Genomic DNA, 19916 nt, shown 5'->3' with positions numbered 1-19916 from the left:
ACAAACAACCCAATCCAAAAATGGGTGGAAGACCTAAATAGACATTTCTCCACAGAAGATATACAGACTGCCAACAAACACATGAAAGGATGCTCAACATCTTTACTCATTAGAGAAATGCAAATCAAAACTACAATGAGATATCATCTCACACCAGTCAGAATGGCCATCATCAAAAAATCTAGAAACAATAAATGCTGGAGAGGGTGTGGAAAAAAGGGAACACTCTTGCACTGCTGGTGGGAATGTGAATTGGTACAGCCACTATGGAGAACGGTATGGAGGTTCCTTAAAAAACTACAAATAGAACTACCACATGACCCAGCAATCCCACTACTGGGCATATTCACTGAGAAAACCATAATTCAAAAAGAGTCATGTACCAAAATGTTCATAGCAGTCCTATTTACAATAGCCCGGAGATGGAAACAACCTAAGTGTCCGTCATCGGATGAATGGATAAAGAAGATGTGGCACATATATACAATGGAATATTACTCAGCCATAAAAAGAAATGAAATTGAGCTATTTGTAATGAGGTGGATGGACCTAGAGCCTGTCATACAGAGTGAAGTAAGTCAGAAAGAGAAAGACAAATACTGTATGCTGACACATATATATGGAATTTAAGAAAAAAAAATGTCATGAAGAACATAGGGGTAAGACAGGAATAAAGACACAGACCTACTAGAGAATGGACTTGAGGATATGGGGAGGGGGAAGGGTAAGCTGTGACAAAGTGAAAGAGCGGCATGGACATATATACACTACCAAACGTAAGGTAGATAGCTAGTGGGAAACAGCCGCATAGCACAGGGAGATCAGCTCGGTGCTTTGTGACCACCTGGAGGGGTGGGATAGGGAGGGTGGGAGGGAGACGCAAAAGGGAGGGGATATGGGAACATATGTATATGTATAACTGATTAAATTTGTTAAATAAAAAAATTATATGGAAAAAATAAAAATAAAAATAAAAAAATAAAAAAAAGACTTCCCTGAGCTCTCCTACTCGGCCCTACTTCCAGCACTGTAACATGTATCTAGTCACACTGTATTAAAAAAACAAACAAACAAACAAAAAAACAATTCATATTGTTCATAACATTTAAAAAAATTCCCCATGTTGAATATAGGTTGAATTATGTCTCCCCAAAATTCTTATATGGAAATCCTAACCCGTGGTACCTCAATAAAGTTGATTTTTAAGAACACTTAGATTAAAAAAGAAGTCATGGCTCCTTGAAGGAATGTCTGATTTCAGATCTGAGGCAGGAAATCTCCAGGATGAATTTGGAACATCTTGTACAGAAAACAGGGAAGTTTCCAAAATTAATAGGTCATATCCAAGGGACTTAGGAGCCACCATGAAGTAATCCTCTGGCCAAAGATGGGGAAATTTGAGCATAAAAAAATTGGCACTCACTGAATATATAAAAAGCCATGAGTTCATAAGGATATTTTTTAAATGAGAGAGAATAAGGCAAACAGCAACAACAAAAACAAACCCAGCTTCACTAAACACCAACTGAAATTGCAAAGGGGAATTCCCTGGTGGCGCGGTGGTTGAGAGTCCGCCTGCCGATGCAGGAAACACGGGTTCGTGCCCCAGTCTGGGAAGATCCCACGTGCCGCGGAGTGGCTAGGCCCGCGAGCCATGGCCGCTGAGCCTGCGCGTCCGGAGCCTGTGCTCCACAATGGGAGAAACCACAACATTGAGAGGCCTGCGTACCGCAAAAAAAAAAAAAAGAAAGAAAGAAATCGCACAGGCATTAATTCTTACTTACAAAGGCAGCAACTGAAAAGAAAGAATTATCTATTATCTTACCTTTCCTGAACAATTCGGTAATTTAGGTACCAAATAGCCCTAGTAGATTAAGGGAAGTCCTCTTTACAGAATTTCAGTTAATAAATGTGGAAAGAATGATAGATTAGTGAAGCTACCATTTTATAATCCCCAAAGCATTAACTGACTCTGCTCATCAATGGGTGAAACCATTGGACGAATGTGGTTTTTTCGTCTTTTTTAATTTATTGGTTTTTATTTTTGGCTGTGCTGGGTCTTTGTTGCTACGCGCGGGCTTTTCTGTAGTTCCGGCGTGCGGGCTTCTCATTGTGGTGGCTTGCAGGCTCTAGAGCACAGGCTCAGTAGTTGTGGCACATGGGCTTAGTTGCTCTGTGGCATGTAGGATCTCCCCGGACTAGGGCCCGAACCCGTGTTCCCTGCATGGGCAGGTGGATTCTTAACCACTGTGCCACCAGGGGAGCCCTAGACAAATGTTGATGGGAGATTCCTCATTGGGAGAGAAGGCTGGGTACCACAAGAACCTGTGATTAATCTTAACATCACACAAGTGCAACAATTGGACACCAAGTGCCACCTGTGTGAAGTTACCTGTGGCTTGATTGGATTCAGGTTCAGCTCTTTTGGTAAGTGGACTTTGTAGGTGACATACTTAATCATGAAGGAATGAAAGATGATATACGGGATTTACTTGAAAACAGAAATAAAAGAAAAATGGTTAGGTGGAGCATATGTGGGCAGTCTTAATAATCACTGAACCTTGAAGGGAATTGGGGGTTCATCACCCTTTTCTTTCTACTTTTGTGTTTATAGTTTTTCATAATAAGTTGTTTGCACGTATTTATTTTAGACATAAGGAAGCATTTGTTTATGGAAATAATAGAAAGACTGAGAAAGTTCCTTCCTTGGTCATCTGTTCAAAATCAAAACAAACACAAGAGGCAGACACCTCTCCAGAACTGTTCAGCTCACAAAGGTGTTCATTTCTCTGAGAACTAGTACGCCCACTCCCTGCCCCAAACCACCTACTGACCACCACTGCTCTGGACCCAGACCATAGCTAATTTCACTAGAGGGACACTAGGTCCAAGGTAGCCCAGTCAGATTTTTGCTGCCAAAGACTTAAAACAGATTCAAAATCTGCTTGTCAGACTCTGCTGTTGGAGAACTATGGAGCTAGGGAGAACTATATTCTGCCCAGTGAACTGGAGAAACACAGAAAGCTGATGGGGGTGGCGGGGTGGAGGGAAGGAAGCAGATGTAGCATTCTGACAGCATTCTCTGCCCTGTAGTCCTCCTCTTGGGCTTTGTAAGAACCCCTTCTCACAAGACATTAAATTTTGTTCAAGGGAGCTCTCTGTCACAGACTAGCCTTGGGTGCAGGACACCAAGGCCTTACCTACCAGTGAGTTGGTCAGATGAGAGCCTGGAAACCAGTGGACATGCAGGGCATCACTGGAGACTGTCCCTCGGTGGAGGAGCCTTTGGACTCACGGAAGGGTTAAGTCTCTCATCATTTAAGGAAATTTCTGCCTAATGACTCTTTAACTTAATTACATTAGCTTTTTTTTTCTTACTATTTTTAATAAAACTTTTCAACTATTAAAAAAAAAGGTGGGTCTCTATGAGACTCACTTCTTACATGACAGTAAATTTTGTCCCCCACCCTGCCCTTTTTTTTTTTTTGGTCTAAAGCTGGGACTTCCCTGGCAGTCCAGTGGTTAAGACTCTGCACTTCCACTGCAGGGGGCACGGGTTTGATCCCTGGTCAGGGAACTAAGATCCCGCACGCCGCGCGGTGTGGTCAAAAAAAAAGAAACAGTCATCATAAAGCTGTCTCTAGTAAGTCACTGTAATGGCAACGAAAAGAATCCTTAGTAGTACAACTGCCTTTAGTTTTATCTGGCTTAATTATAATACCTGCTTGGAGCACGTGTGTGGGTTAAATAGCTTCCTTCCGGTTCATAATTCCAGGTCTCTATAACTAAAGGGGATAGAGTGGAAACTTTTGGGTGGAGAGACCCAGGTGTACACCCCACCCCTTAAAAAAAACATTGCTTCCCTTTAACTTGAAAAACGTCTTTGATAATATGAACAAACCTTGCTTAACTATTTATAAATGGATATGAGAAAGTTGCAAAGATAGGTGTCTGAAAGAACTTTCCACTCTGATAATGACACTTGATCAGTTCAGAAGTGACAAATGACAAAGTGCCAAGGCAATCAAGGAAATGTTGCCTCAAGAAGCAAATAGGCAGGGTTACTAAAGGCCTAACACATCATAGCTTCTGAAGTCTACCTTTGGATTCTTCAGATCTGGAATTTCTCTAAAGCTATAATTTACATGGGTGGGTTGAGTGTGATAGCTAGCATGTCCCACAAGGGCAGAAATTTTTGTCTGTTTGTTCAAATATACCTCATGTGTCTGGCACATAATTGACATCCAGTAAGTGTTACTGCATGAAGTTTTAGCCTTTGCAAGTTTTTAAGCCCAAACCAGGTCTGACCCTAATGTAGCCCTCCAAATATCAATATAGAACAATTCTCAGTCCCGTATTGCTTGGAAAACACTTGAGAAATAGCTCTGCAAGCTGATAATGACAAAGGAGTCATCATAATATATTAAAATAAAGAAAAACTGCAGTATTTTATCTTTTAAAGGAACACAGCCAATCCTGGGGTCATCATATCAAAATCTTCTAACAACAATCCCCAAAGTTCTTTCTCAAACTGTGGACAGGGAAATGGGCCCTTGAGAGTGTCAAGGGAACGAAAGAGGCACAGCAGATTTTCAGTGATGAACAATGAGAATGTGTGAATGGTGGTCAGGCAGCATCTACAGCTTTTATTCACATCTAATTTCTCTTCTCTGACTTCCAGAGGGGCTGTTATTCCCCTGCTGTCTTGGATGATCCTGGAAATTAAGTCTTTGAACAGTGAGCTCACTCAAAGAAGTTCCCTTTTATTGAAGAGTCCAGTGGTGCTTCCAGCATAGAAGTAGTTCCTGCAGTGCCGTCAGACAGTTGGGGCAGTGTTTATTCACCTGTCTTTCTCTTTCTCCCAAGACCAAATATTTGTTGAATTGGCTTAAACATTGCTAAGGGTAAATACAGACAAAAGGTTCTTTTTGGAGTGGTTGAAAATAACATAACCAACACTTTTATTGTGATTTCACCCTGGTGAATTTTGCAAGATTTCTGGGCTGTGGTTTATTTGGCCATGGTATGCTGGTCGTGGAACTATAAAAAGTGGCTGTCCCACTTCTTCAAGAATGGTTTTTCCTTGCCATGCATAAGCAACATGCATTTACCCTTCCATTCTCACACTCTTCCAAAATCATTTGTATGTCACTAATTTTGTTGACTTTAATCCAACAAGTATTTCTTAATGTTTCAAGTGCCTCAGAGCCCTTTTAGAAGAAGAATCACAGGAACAAGTGTGATGGAACCCGGTCTGACCACTTTTGTGTTCTCAGTGGCTGCTTGGAGGTAATTTGCTGGTCAAGACAGAATTCCCTGACTTCTATGGAAAATGCATCTTCTCTCCATTTTCTTTAGTGAGGTGTGCCCTGGGTCTGTGTGAGAAGTGGGGTCAGGGCAGGGGGAGGGGAGGGTAGTCACAATCCCTTCCTCCAACTGTAGAGAGTTGGGCTGCCTGCCTGAGTTAGGGTCTTGTCTTGAGTTAGGGTCTGATTGCCTTGAGTATGGCCACACATAAGTTCTGATGTGGAGCCAGTACCATAGTAAATCCAGATCAGATGTGTTTGAGTTCTGAGACTGTACGGAATTTGAGCTAACTCATTTGACTGAGGACCCAAGTAGACTTCAGGTGAGGTACAGAGATAATGCTGGTGAACCTGAAGAGGATATGGGGAGGCCAGTATGATACTTACCATTTTCACCCTACACTTGTGCTATATTATTTATCTTAGTCATTACGTTTTAGTCCAAAGTCTTTTGCATACTCACCATGAATGAAGAAAGTGAACTGTTTCATAAGTGCCTCATGAAAAGTAAAATTAACAGTGGCGTTCATTGATTCACTCATCTATTCATTTATTTAACAAACATTTATTAAACACCTCGTATGTGCCAGGCATTGCACTGTGTGATATTAACATGTTTATTGCAATGTCAAAATAATTTTCTTTTGTGTAAGTCTTGTATTCCATAACTTCTACATGTGACTGCAAATAAACTTTATTTTAGGAAAGAGTAGTTTAACAAGAAGAATGCAGAAGTAAGCCCTATAAATATTTTAAATATGGTGCGAATATTTCTGACTTTAATCAGAATTTCACAACGTACCTTTTTCTGAATATCCAAAATTCTTGCACTACCTGTTCAGTCAAGTAAGAATACAGGAAGAACTTGAGTGCATACAAGTAAAACCCTAAAATAAATGTAATAAATTCTCATATTGACTATTCATAACAATATCTTTTAGGGGCAGTAAATTTTTGCACTTAGATAAAAAGAAATGACCTTAAAAGTTGGTGTTAGTTTTCTTTTTCTATCAAGGAATTAATAGGGCAATGAACAATAACTTGTGGATTGTTGGGGAATTTACACAATTCCTAATACTTTTTAACTAACAATCATTCCATAATCATCTGCCCAGTTATACACAGTTAAAAACTTGTATCTGACAAAAGAAATAATCTCCACCTTTTTTTGCATACGTGTTAGCTTTTCCAGCTGCACCTGCTCACTGGCTGCTCCCCATTTCCCGGTAAGTACGTAATACTGGGAGGAACTTTGCCCTTTTATCTCTTCAGGAAAAAAATTTGAAGTATACTTGGCAGGTCAATGTTCAGTCACAGAAATCTCAACGAAAAACAGCCACCCGTTTGAGGGTAGCCTGTTTCTCATGCACCTGCAGCTGACCGAGCTTGGTGCCGGCAGGCAGACTCAAGGCAGTCAGAACATGTTCTGAGGCATCCCTGGAAAACAGCAACCATCTCTGGTGAGGAGCAGCAGGACAGGCTTAAAATGAATTCTTTCCCTGGGGAAGAACAAAGCACAAGTTAGATTCTGAGGAACCACAGTTGGTCTGGTTCTTGCCCCCAGAGAATCCTGTCCTATATTAAATTTTGGAACTGAATGGGCCATTCTTGGCCCCATTGTGAGTGGAGCCCTCATCTATCTTGATTAAATGAGCCTTGAATGCTCGCTTTGGCAGCACATATACTAAAATTGGAACGATACAGAGAAGATTAGCATGGCCCCTGAACAAGGATGACATGCAAATTTGTGAAGTGTTCTATATTTTTAAAAAAGAAATTAAAAAAAAGAAAAAAAATGAGCCTTGAATTTTAGAGCCCCACTCTAAACACCTTTAGCAAATTCAGGGGCCAAAAGCCCTTCTTGATACCTGACCTTGTCATCATGCTTGCGACTGAAATCCAGTTCTTCCTGTGTAATATTTTGTGGAAACTGGGAGGCCTTTAAATACACAAAAGAAACATTTGTTTATTATTACCAAATTAAAAAGAATCATAGAATGTTTAAAGTTCTAAATTGATTTAGAACTCATTTAGAATAATAATAATTCCTTGCACAAGGCTGGTAGACACGTTGTTTTGGCCTCTGCCCACGATCCCTTCCCTCTTCTTCAGGGAACGGCACTTCACTTTTTCTTTTGGGCAACTACCTTCACCCCACTATTAGTCCACGAGGTTTATATGGGACTGATTCTACCCCCTAGATCCAGAAGAGGGTCTAAAGAGAGTCCACATCCCCTGACCACAGTGATTGCTTCGAGAATGAGCACCCTGTCCATGTTGGGCCAATGAGACCCAGCCTAATTTGATGGAGTTTCCGAAGCTTGTCCCCGGGGTCCTGATTAATACATGTGTAGCATTTTACACGGAAAGCTTAAGGAGCTTCTTAAGGTCACAGCAAGTCATTCACATAGCCAGCTTCTCCTGATACTGGCCCACTTTCTAGTTGGGCAACAGTGATACCAACAGATCATTTCAATAATACATTAAGAGCATTCATTCATTCATTCAAGTATTCATTGAGATGATGAATACTACTAGATGCCTGGTTCTGTGCAAGAGATGGAGTTTGACTGAAACAGCCATGATTGCTGCCCAATGATGTTCTGAAAGATGTGTATATGGGCACACACAGGAGGGGCACGTAACCTACCCTGGATGTGTTCGTATGGGTGTCTAGGAAGGGTTCCTGGAGAAAGACACTGGCTTCCTAAGTACCTCTGAATCTATTCTCCTTGAATTTTAATTTAATCTCATTCTCACAGCTACTGTCTTAGTTCAGGCTTTTTTTTGTTTCACATCTGAATTACAGCAAGAGCTTTCTAACTGGACTAGATACTTCTACTCTTATCCTGGTCCCTAATATCCAACTCATTCTTTAGTGATGACAGAATGATTTGTTTCTTAGCAACATTTTACTGACATATTATATACATACATGAAATTACATGTGTAAGCATACAGCTTGATGAATTTCCTCAACCAAGCACACCCATTAACCAGTGCCCACATCAATAAACATGACCACCACACCAGAAGCCCATCTCACGTCCTCTTCTGTATACTCACCTCCTCCCACAAATGAGTTTTTAAAAATACTAATCTCAGGGCTTCCCTGGTGGCACAGTGGTTAAGAATCCGCCTGCCAATGCAGGGGACACAGGTTTGAGCCATGGGCTGGGAAGATCCCACATGCCGCAGAGCAATTAAGCCCGTGTGCCACAACTACTGAGCCTGCGCTCTAGAAGCAGCGAGCCACAACTACTGAAGCCTGTGCAACTAGAGCCCGTGCTCCGCAACAAGAGAAGCCACTGCAATGAGAAACCTGCGCACCGCAATGAAGGGTAGCCCCCACTCACCACAACTAGAGAAAGCCCGTGCCCAGCAACAAAGACCCAACGCAGCCAAAACTAACATAAATAAATTTTTAAAAGAATACTAATCTCATTATATTGCTCTCTTGCTTTGTTACAGCCTTTCAAGGACTCTCTACAGGCTTCAGGATAAAACCCCTCTCCTTAGCCAAACTAAACTCTTGTAATTCCTAACCTACTATCCTGGTTCTCACTGTCTGGACTTTGCATATGCTGCTTCTTCTGTTTAGACTAATGTCTCAGCCCTCTTCCTCCCCCATTTTAATCATTCCTAATTATTCCAGGAACCACCTTCTCAAAACCTTACAAGATCCCTTCCTCTCCATTGTCTGCACTTCTCATAGATTCTGAAAGGTAGAAATAGTGTTTTTCATCCCAGTTTCCCAGTTGGCTAAATGAATAAATGAGAACACCTGGCTTTATTACTTTCCCTTAAAGCCTTTCCTCCTCTTGCCTCCTCCCCTCCATCCCTTTTAAGCAAGAACAAACCATTGCCCGGTGAATGAACGCATATAGTTTGTAGGTAAGTCATGACTTTTTCACTGATCCAGCCACAACCTTCTGCTTGGTATCCCCTCGCATACACCAAGATATGACTGAAGTAGGGACAGTTTGTGGTCCTGCACCCTACCAAGATAAGTGGACACAATGGACATTGATATTCATGAGATCTGAGCCATTCTGCCAGTAAAAAATTGCTTTAATTGGAATATCTGAAGGATCTAAGGGAAAATTGGGAGTGGGGGGAGGATACAAGCAAGCAGGCTAACATTTACCAAATGCCAAACACAATGTTAGGCTCTATGTATGATGTCTTATTTAACTGAAGTGGGGGAGGAATGGGCATAAAGGTATAGATTTTTGAATTGCATAAAAAGAAAAGCCAATATGTCCTTTCCTTCCTTTGGTTGAAAAAAGTTATTCATGCATTTATAGCTTTTTCTTTCTAATTAAAAATAAGAGTGGAGAATCACTGAAATTTCTAATTTCAAAGACAATTCGCTTAACTAGCTTGAAAAATGATTCTATAAAAACATTATAAAAGCTTTTGGTGTGTAGGAGAAAGTATCACTAGGTTGATGGATACAGCCAGAGCACCTAACGCTGTCCATTCAGCTCCCAAATTGTCACTGTGGGTGGGCAGGTAATGCCACTTGAAACTACCTAAATAAAACCATTTTTATAGAAGCTTTTACAATCTGTACTTGGTTTTAAATGAAAAAGTTCTTCACAGTAAATCCAAATGGCATAACATCAAAAACACCCGACAGGTTGGCCCCATTCCCAGCAAGTCTACTTCTTCCCTAACGTCTTGTAACTTACATGGCACTGGGCTGGGGCACAACCAATGCACCGCTGTGATCTAAAAATTCTCTCAAAACTGCCTCCTCTCCTTAGGTCAGCAGCCCACCCATGCCCTATTTAGAACTTTGCTGAATAAAAGTTTAATTACATAAATGAAGGCCAAAATCCAGAAATTAAAATTCAAGCCATCAGGGAAAAAAAACTCCTTAAGTCACGGTAGAAGTAGATGCCTCAGTTGCTTCATTGATAAACCTGAAGAGGCCACTGTGATACTTACCCTTTATACCCTAAACTTGGATGCTATAATATTTATCTTAGTCATCGTTTTATAGTTCAGAGTGTTTTGCTGGATCTTCATGAGTGTAGATATTAAGCTGTTTCTTAAGTGCTTAGTAAAATTAATGGTGTTGTTCATTCATTCATCTCACTGAATAGGCAGGAAATTCATAGCTCTGGTACAAAGAAAGCTATGAGCCAGCAGGCAGAAGCGTTCATTCAGTGGGGGACCGAAGAAGAAGAACATGTTTTCATTGCTCAGAAAACTTTCGATTCTTCTCTTTCCTCTGTTGGGGCTGTAGGCAAAGCGAATGTTCTCCTGACAGTAGGGTTTCCTTGAAAACTTGGTTTCACAAAACGCACCACCTTTGTGGGCCGCGCCGCGGGATCTGACTGCACTACCTGCCTGCGTCGGCGGCAGGTCACGAGGTCAAGGTCGGCTTCGCGTCGGCTGCACGTTTCCTTGGCCTCGCGGGCTCCCTCCCTCCGGCAGGCGTCGCTGGCCATTGATGGGGCGAGAGGAAGGAAGCGGATCTTCGATCCCGCCCGGAGGCTCGGCACCCCTGGGCCGCCTACCTCCCGTGCCCGCCTGCGCTCGCGGCGCTGCGGCTTCTGGAGGGTCTCGCGCCACCTGCCGGCGCCCAGGGATGAACTGGGCCCTCACTCTGGAAGGCAAGGATCTGGGCGGCCGCTCGGGCGCAGCTGGGAGGGAATCCCCGGCGGGCGAGAGCTCCAGCGCCAGCGCCAGGCCAAGGCGTGGGGTGCGCGGAGAGGTCCGGAATCACGGCGACGGCATCCGGAGAAGCGGGCGGGGCGCTGCCGTGGAGTCCGGGAACCCTGGAGGGGCCGAGGAGTGGGCGGAGGTGCCGCAGGAGGCGCCCGGGGCTTGGCCGGGCTGGTCTGGTCGGGCGCGCAGTGGAGGGGAGGGACAGGGCTGCGCCGGGCTGGGCCGCCGAGTCCACGTCCCTCGCCCTGGACCCTCGCCGGGCGGCGAGTGGTGAGGAAGAGAGCAAGACCTGCGGGCCTTTAGATCCTGGAACCGCCCTTTCCCGCTCCAGGTCGGGCGGCGACCAGCAACGAAGGCTGGATCCTCAGTGGAAGCATGAGAGCGGGCGCCGCCGCTCCGGGCTTGCGGCCGCGCGGCGGGCGGTGGCGGCTCTGCCGGCGCTCGCCATGGGCGCGCGGTGGGGCCGGCGGCGCACTCGGCGTGGAGGCCTGAGGCTGTCCGAGGCCCAGTTGGCGCTGATGGCCGCCAGCCTGGTGTGCAGCGCCGTGGTCGTCTATGTTTGCTGGAAGCAGCTGCCGCCGCTGCCCTGGGCCTCCTCCGTCCCGCCGCGGCGGGTGAGCGTGCTGTTGTGGTGGGAGCCCTTCGGGGGCCGGCACAGAGCCAAAAGGCCGCCCCCCGATTGCCGGCTGCGCTTCAACATCAGCGGCTGCCGCCTGCTCACCGATCGCGCGGCCTACGGGGAGGCCCAGGCAGTGCTTTTCCACCACCGAGACCTGGTGAAGGGACCCCCGGACTGGCCCCCGCCCTGGGGCGTCCACGTGCGCCTGGCGGAGGAGCAGCAGGTGCTGATGGACGACGAGGAGGAAGCCGTGGAGGCCTTAGCCCTGGCTGCCTCGGGCCCCAGGCCCCCCGGCCAGCGTTGGGTGTGGATGAACTTCGAGTCGCCCACCCACTCCCCGGGGCTGCAGAGCCTGGCAGGTAACCTCTTCAACTGGACGCTCTCCTACCGGGCCGACTCGGACATCTTCGTGCCTTATGGCTACCTCTACCCCAGGACCCATCCCAACGAGCAGCCGCCGGGTCTGGTCCCGCCGCTGGCCCGGAAACAAGGGCTGGTGGCCTGGGTGGTGAGCAACTGGGACGAGCGCCAGGCGCGGGTCCGCTACTACCGCCAGCTGAGCCAGTACGTGACCGTAGACCTCTTCGGCAAGGGCGGGCCAGGGCAGCCGCTGCCTGACGTCGGGCTGCTGCACACGGTGGCCCGCTACAAGTTCTACCTGGCCTTCGAGAACTCGCAGCACCTGGATTATATCACGGAGAAGCTGTGGCGAAACGCCTTCCTGGCTGGGGCGGTGCCGGTGGTGCTGGGGCCAGACCGTGCCAATTATGAGCGCTTCGTGCCCCGCCGTGCCTTCATCCACGTGGACGACTTCCCTGATGCCTCCTCCCTGGCGGCCTACCTGCAATTCCTCGATCGAAACCCAGCTGCCTACCGCGGATACTTTAGCTGGCGTCGGAGCTATGCCGTGCACGTCACCTCCTTCTGGGACGAGCCTTGGTGCCGGGCCTGCCAGGCTGTGCAGATGGCTGGGGACCAGCCCAAGAGCGTCCCTAACTTGGCTGGCTGGTTTCAGCGGTGAAGCCACCCTCCCCTGGCTGTAACCCAGGGAGGCCAAGTCGTCGGCTTTTGGATCCTCCGGATCCTCCGCTGTGCATCTCCTTAACTGCCGAATCACGGGACTGTATTTTCCAAACACGCATTTTAAATCTATTCCCATAGATTAAAGTTGATTTACCAAGTAATATTATTCAGCACAAAGAGTGGGTGGGAAGGGTCCTGGGTGCTCATGGTTTTTGGACAACTAGCAGTTGGGCTTCCTCTGCTGTCCAAGGGCATCTGAGCTCTGGGGTGAAGATGGGGGCCCTTCCTCCCCTTGTAACCAGTGCAGAGGTGAAGAAACAGCTTACCTACAAGAAACAATTTTCAGTGGCTCTGAATTTCCTCATCTGCCACAGGCCATATTTGTGGCCTGTGCTGAGTCCAAATCTCACACAATGCTCCTCCACTCACGTGACTGGGCCAAATGCGGCAAACCCCTGGTTTCAGAAAGGGCCTTGTTGCAGGATAGTGAAAGGACTGTGGCCACAGGTGGGTCTTTCTCTTTGTGCCTGGATTTCTCAAAGCGTCATCTCCTAAGAAAGGTGAGAAGGGTGGTCCAAGAATCCACTGACTTCCTTAACAAGTGCTGTTGTTTGTTCCCTTGCTTTATGAATGGAAACAAGATGCTGGATTGTCCTTGGAGAAGAGTTAGGATGAATATTTGGTGTACCTCACTTTACACAAATGTATTCTCGAAAAGCCGCTTTTAAATCAAATTCACTGTTTTAGAAGAGTGCAATATTTAATGGAACCCTATGGATAATCCCTTTATAATGTGAATAATCATCTGCTAACTGATTTTTTCTGTGTCTATGTTTTTCTATAACCTGGATCTTTTAAAAAGCATATTAAAATTACAGATGTGAAAATAAAGCAGAAGCAACCTTCTTCTCCCTTCCTCCCAGAAAACCAGCCTGTGTTTACAAACAGAAGAGAAGGAAGCCACAGTGTCACTTTCCACAAAATTATTTATTTTGTGTCTTTACTGGAGCTGAAATTTAAAGCTGGAAAGTCAGTCCTCCATGGGGTCCTGGCATTACCTGTCTGCAGAACAATGAAAGGGATTGCACTGTATTATGGGATCATGCAAAAGGAAAATAGTTTCCTGGTGTCTGTTAATGGCAGTTTTTGATTCTGTCAGTTTTAAGTTAAATGTTTAGTTGCTAGGGAATAGAACTAAATCAGTGCCTGCAGTAAAAACTTTATCTTTTGTTACAGAAATCTGCAATTCTCCCTGGGGCCACCAGGTTCCCCTCCTGGTCTGCCCAGTAGTACAGTGGGTACATCCCAGTAGTACAGTGGGTACATTTCTAGTGCCCTTGAGACTGTGCTGTGGGACCAACTTTGAAAATATATGCATTGACTTTAAAAGTTGTTGAATGAACAGCATATTAGGTGTCACCATGTACCTGCACCACGTGAAACACTGAGCTTGGGAAAAACAAAAATGTGTAAGGCTAGGTTCCTCTCTTTAAGGCTCTTACAATCTACCACTGTCAAAAAGTAAATAGTGGACTTTGATAAATCAATTGGCAGAACTTATTTGTTTAAAGTAACGTTCTTTTTTAAAAAAATTAATTTATTTTTGGCTGCGTTGGGTCTTTGTTGCTGTGCGCAGTCTTTCTCTAGTTGCGGCAAGCGGGGGCTACTCTTTGGTTTTTTTTTTGTTTGTTTTAATTTATTTATTTTATTTTTGGCTGTGTTGGGTCTGTTGCAGTGCGCGGGCTTCTCATTGCGGAGCACGTGCTTTAGGAGCCCAGGCTTCAGTAGTTGCAGCACATGGGCTCAGTAGTTGTGGCACGTGGGCTCTAGAGCACAGGCTCAGTAGCTGTGGTGCACGGGCTTAGTTGCGCCGCGCCATGTGGGATCTTCCCGGACCAGGGCTTGAACCCATGTCCCCTGCATTGGCAGGCGGATTCTCAACCACTGTGCCACCAGGGAAGCCCCAGGCTACTCTTTGTTGAGGTGCGTGGGCTTCTCAATGTGGTGGCTTCTCTTGTTGCGGAGCACGGGCTCTAGGCGCGTGGGCTTCAGTAGTTGTGGCATGCGGGTTCAACAGTTGTGGCTTGCGGGCTCTAGAGTGCAGACTCAGTAGTTATGGTGCACGGGCTTAGTTGCGCTGCCCGTGTCCCCTGAATTGGCAGGCAGATTCTTAACCACTGTGCTACCAGGGAAGCCCCCCCTTTTTTTTTTTTGATTGACATATGGTTGACTTACAGTGTTGTGTTAGTTTCAGGTGTACAGCAAAGTGATTCAGTTAATATATATATTATATATGTAGTATATATATAATGTATATTCTATATAACATATATATTATAGATAATATGTATTCTTTTTCGGATTCTTTTCCACTATAGGTTATTATAAGATATTGAATATAGTTCCCTGTGCTATACAGTGGATCCTTGTTGTTTATCTGTTTTATATATAGTATTGTGTATCTGTTAATCCCAAACTCCTAATTTGGGGGGCAGGGATAAATTAGGAGTAAAGTGACATTCTTAATAATACCATAAATCAATTATTAGAAAGCCAGTTGATTTTATTTATTTATTTTTTTTGCGGTACGCGGGCCTCTCACTGTTGTGGCCTCTCCTGTTGTGGAGCACAGGCTCCGAACGTGCAGGGTCAGCGGCCATGGCTCACGGGCCCAGCCGCTCCGTGGCATGTGGGATCTTCCCGGACCGGGGCACGAACCCGTGTCCCCTGCATCGGCAGGCAGATTCTCAACCACTGCGCCACCAGGGAAGCCCTAAAGCCAGTTGATTTAAAGCCTGAAATAATGGGGTTTTTTTCTCCTTGATTTATTATAATAAGCACCCTCAGTGACTGTTGTGGGTAAGGTCCAAGATTAATTAGGTTTATACAGAATTCTGCTGTAAACAGTAATTTTGCATTTGATTAGTACAATTAGCTGAATCATAAAGTAACTTTTATCTCTATGCATTTGTTTGAAAAGCTCACTAAAGTCTAGGTGCTTCAATTCTCCCTTTTCCTTAAAAGGAGAAATTGAAATCCCTGGATAAAGTTTCCTCATTAAAATATTATAGTATGGGCAGAATTACAATATCAAAACAGAACCCCCAATAAAGAAGGAAAGATTCTATTCTTAAAATAAATATTTATGATTTATTGGTCAATGGTCTTGGTGTTATTGGGAATCTATGTGGGACAGTGGGGGATAGTTTGAAGGTAATCTGGCTTAACTCTGAATTCCAGCCATGTGACCTTGAGCAAATTAGTAATAACCCTGAGCCTCAGCTTTCTTAACTGTAAAATGGGGCAAGAAATGACTTCACAGCTCCTTATGAGCTGTTCAGGAAGTAAAGTAATAAGGGCCTAACACATAGTGGTGACTCAATTGGTGACAGAGAAATAGGTTTATTTCCCTTCTTGCAGTGATTTCAGGGTGCCTCCATATCCATTTATATGGACTATAGAATTAAATCTCAGGGTATGTTACAGGATATATCTGAAATAAAAAGGAAGTGGCCTCATATCATGTATTTCAAATGAATCCCTAAAGCTCAGCCATACTATTTCAAGAGTCATTACTGCCATTTAGATTGAGCTTGAATTTGCAGACTAGGAAGAAGCACTATGCTTTCTGTGAAATTTTTTTTAATTGTTTTTGTTTTGGTTAATTTATATTGTTAAATAAGTATTATTTTACTAATGTTCTCCTTGGTATTAACTCTATTTAAAACTAACCATGTATTTATTGAATACTTAGCATGAGGAAGGTATAATTGCAGTTTTATGTGCAAATTTGGGGTAAGGAACAAACAATATATTTTTAGGCTAATTTCATGAAGCAGCCAGAGAAATGCGGCAATTGCTCATTTTACGTGATTTCATTTTTCAAGTCATTCTAAATTGAGCAGGTTAAAATTTCACATATGCTAATATAAAAATACATAGAGATGCATCACATGTATTTCAAAATGGCTTTCACAAACTTTTCTTTCAAATGTATTGCAAATTTATTTTAATATTTTTAGTGCTCGATGACTTTAATTACACAAGTATGCCTGAAATATTTGCATCAAGAAGACAGTCTGACTTGCTTTCAGTATTCACAGGTCCTTTCCAGTTTCCAAACCCTTCCTCAGTAGTAGTTTAGAGGAGACAGAGTAGCTTCATGGAAAGAGCTCGCAATTTGGAGTCAAAACCTGGGTGTGTGGCCCTGATTAGGTGACTTACTTAAATTAGCATCCTCCTTTATAATGCATGAATGCCCCTGCAAAACAAGGATTAAATGTGTTTGCCAGGGTGCTTTGTACATTGTAAAGTACTATACAGTTACAGGATGCTCCAAATTTTCAAAGCTCTAGAGCAGGGATCAGCACACTTTTTCTGTAAAGGGCCAGAGAGTAGATATTTCAGGCTTTGCTGGCCATACAGTCTCTGCTGCCACTACTCACCTCTGCTGTTGGTAGTACAAAAGCAGCCACTGACAATCTGTAAACAAAGGCGGTGGCTGGATTTGGCCTGTGGGCTATAGTTTGTTAACTCTGCTCTAGACTTTTAGAGATAGGAGGAATTTGAGAACCTACCTGCTGGGGTTTTCTTAGAAGGGATTTACGAATCGGAATTAGAGAATTTTGGAAGCAGTTATTCCTGGGTTACTAGACCAGCTTTGCAACATTTCCTAATTGTCTCATCTCGGGTAAGTTATTTAAGCTTTCTGCATATTGATATTCTCATCTCTAATTGAAGGTAATCATATATAATTTATGGAGGTGTTGGGAGAATTAGAAAAGACACTTAAAGTACTCAGGACGATGTCGGGCACACAGGAAGCACCTGGAAGATGTTAGCTGTGATGATCACCAGTCCATTTTACAGAAGAGGGACCTGGTTAAGGACTTACCTAAGGTTACAGTAATAGCGGCAGAACCAGCCGTGCTTGTGCAAGTCACAACTCCTTTGAGCCTCTGTCACTTGAACTGCAAAAGGAGGGGGTTGGACAACATCTTCTCTTGGGACCTTCTAGTTCCATTGCCCTCATTCTACTAACTGGCGCCCTAGGGCTTAAAGAACTAATTTACCTCCCTAAGTGCCTTCCTTACAGTCTGGAAATGACTTACTACACAGCATCAGTAAACTGGCAGAAAATCCAGGCACCAGAGAGGGAGACTCTGATGTAGCATTAATAAAATATATATCTATTAACATATAATATGTAATTATTATATTTTATATATGTGTGTATATATGATATATGTCTTTTTTTAATAACATGCCTTAAATATCAGGGAAAGGAGCCAAGTCCTTGGTAATTAGTATGGTGAATAATTGCACTGAATACAGTTCAAGTCATTCTTGGATATGTCTCAGGGACTTTTATGCTACACATTCTTATAACAAATAAAGTATTTATGTACCCATGTTCAGATTATTTTGACAAAATGATTAAAGATGGAAAATGACTCCTTGTTTATAATGTATATTTCCCAGGCACTAATGTATTCAACAGTGATACATGGGATGTTTCTTGGTCAAGGGGTTTCTGTAAGTTCTTTGGTTCTAGAATGGTGACTGAAATGTGATGGCTTTGCCTTTTCTGAATTACACAAGGTCTCATTAAACTCGTCCTCTGCTCTTTCTTGCCTGGCTTCTTCCCTTTAACTTAGTGACTCATCTCCAAGGGTGTAAGTAGTGTACTCTTTTCTCTCATTCCAGTTTACTTCACTGAGTGCTCTGATGCCCTCTGTACTGTCTCTAGCTCCTGTGCGCTAAATTAAATAATGCCATTTTTAAAAGAGGTAGAATAATGGGAATTCCCTGGCGGTCCAGTGGTAAGGACTCCTTGCTCTCACTGCTGAGAGCCCAGGTTCGATCCCTGGTCGGGGAACTAAGATCTCACAAGCTGTACGGCACGGCCAAAAAATTTAAAAAATTTTTTTAAAAAAGAGGTAGAATAAAGACTAGGAATGTGATGGTGGGCAGAGGCATCTTTCTTCTTAACAGCTTATGCTCAAATTATTAAAAGGAGAAAATATGAACTTGGAAAAACACTATTTTCTCTACTTTCCCTTCTCCAATAGATGCACACTGATGTGCTCATTTAAGTATAGAGTTTGAAAAATGATGATAGCCAGCTGAGGGTAGAAGCAGGTGTGACAAGAAAAGAGGACTCAATAATGAAAGAGTTAAAAAAATGCGATATAAAGCAGAATGGGTGGTGAATATATGTGGGGGGTGAAGAGGAAAAAGGAAAGACGTTGGGGTAAATGAGTAAGAAGTGCTTGAAGAGAAAGTGACAAGATTCGATGGAAAAAGAGGAGAGGGAAGATGAGGGTGAAATGACAAAGAAGTACGATAAAGGAGGAACATGTGCCCGGAGAATGAGAGAAGAGAGTAAAATCTACCATTCGATGCCACTTTCCTCAAAAGAAACCTTTGTTCCAACTTGAAATGCAGCATCTGTTGGCAAATGGGGAGTGAAATGACAAGGAGTCAGGAACTTAACAAGGAATAAAGTGACATTTCAGCAGAAATATAAAACTGTCCCGTGATTGGTTACAACAGATTCTTCTGATTGCTTCTTTTTCATCTTGGAAAAATCACTTTCATTGCAGGTTTTTTTTCTTTTAGGGTTTTTTTTTCCCTTTAAATTTCCAGTCAGCATACTTGAACTGTCCTCAATATCTACTTTTAGAGAAATTTATTATTTTTTAAGATAGCCGTAATCAATTGACCTCTTTGAAGAAGAGTCGGAGGGAAATATGGAGGGGATTCAGAACATTTGATACCTTATTAGTGTCATGGGGAACCCTACTATAAAACTATTTCAAGTAAGTTGTAAAGAATTGGATTTTTTGAGATCGTCAAATGAATGTTTCTGAAAATTACTGAAGCTTCCCTAAATATACTAAAAAATGATGCCCTATTAGATCAAGTGCTAAAATCTTAATCTGAATTATTTTTGCAAAGAATAGTCATTCAGCAACATTTTACATACATTTCTTGGGTGTCTTCTCTGCAGGCACTATGCCAGGACTTGGGGATGTAAATAAAACTAAGTAAGGCAAGGACTCTGCACTCAAAAAGTGTATGTTCTAGTGGGAGAAACAGACATTTTGACAAACAATTCTAACACGTAAGTGCTGTCATAAGAAAGACGTCACAGAAAGACGTATTAGATCATGTGCAGAATCACAGAATTTAAGGGGACAGAAAGCAAACTGTCAGTAGTAGCCTCAGAGGGGTCTGAGGATCACATGTCAGGAATGAACTTCCTTCATCACAGGCTAAGTCTTCCT

General features: G+C 43.5%; 2 protein-coding genes across 2 annotated transcripts in view; both read left to right on the top strand.

Annotated features, from left to right (window-relative positions):
- LOC307055558 (uncharacterized protein C11orf97 homolog) overlaps positions 1–6736 on the top strand; it is a gene marked incomplete at both ends in the record, with an annotated part of 44072 nt that extends 37336 nt beyond the window's left edge. The window contains one exon of the mRNA XM_079707784.1: positions 6579–6736. Within this exon, the coding sequence (XP_079563910.1) occupies positions 6579–6736 (158 nt within the window). The remainder of the gene's footprint in view (positions 1–6578) is intronic.
- Positions 6737–11431: 4695 nt separating this feature from the next.
- On the top strand, positions 11432–12625 carry FUT4 (fucosyltransferase 4; the record flags this gene model as incomplete). Its single annotated transcript, XM_079707531.1, has 1 exon — positions 11432–12625. The coding sequence occupies one exon, from the start codon at positions 11432–11434 to the stop codon at positions 12623–12625; it is 1194 nt and encodes a 397-aa protein (XP_079563657.1).
- Positions 12626–19916: the final 7291 nt, after the last annotated feature.

The sequence above is a fragment of the Hyperoodon ampullatus genome (assembly GCF_949752795.1).
Source record: "Hyperoodon ampullatus genome assembly, chromosome: 7".
In the NCBI taxonomy this organism is placed as follows: Eukaryota; Metazoa; Chordata; class Mammalia; order Artiodactyla; family Ziphiidae; genus Hyperoodon; species Hyperoodon ampullatus.
This window is presented reverse-complemented; position numbering and strand designations above follow the sequence as displayed.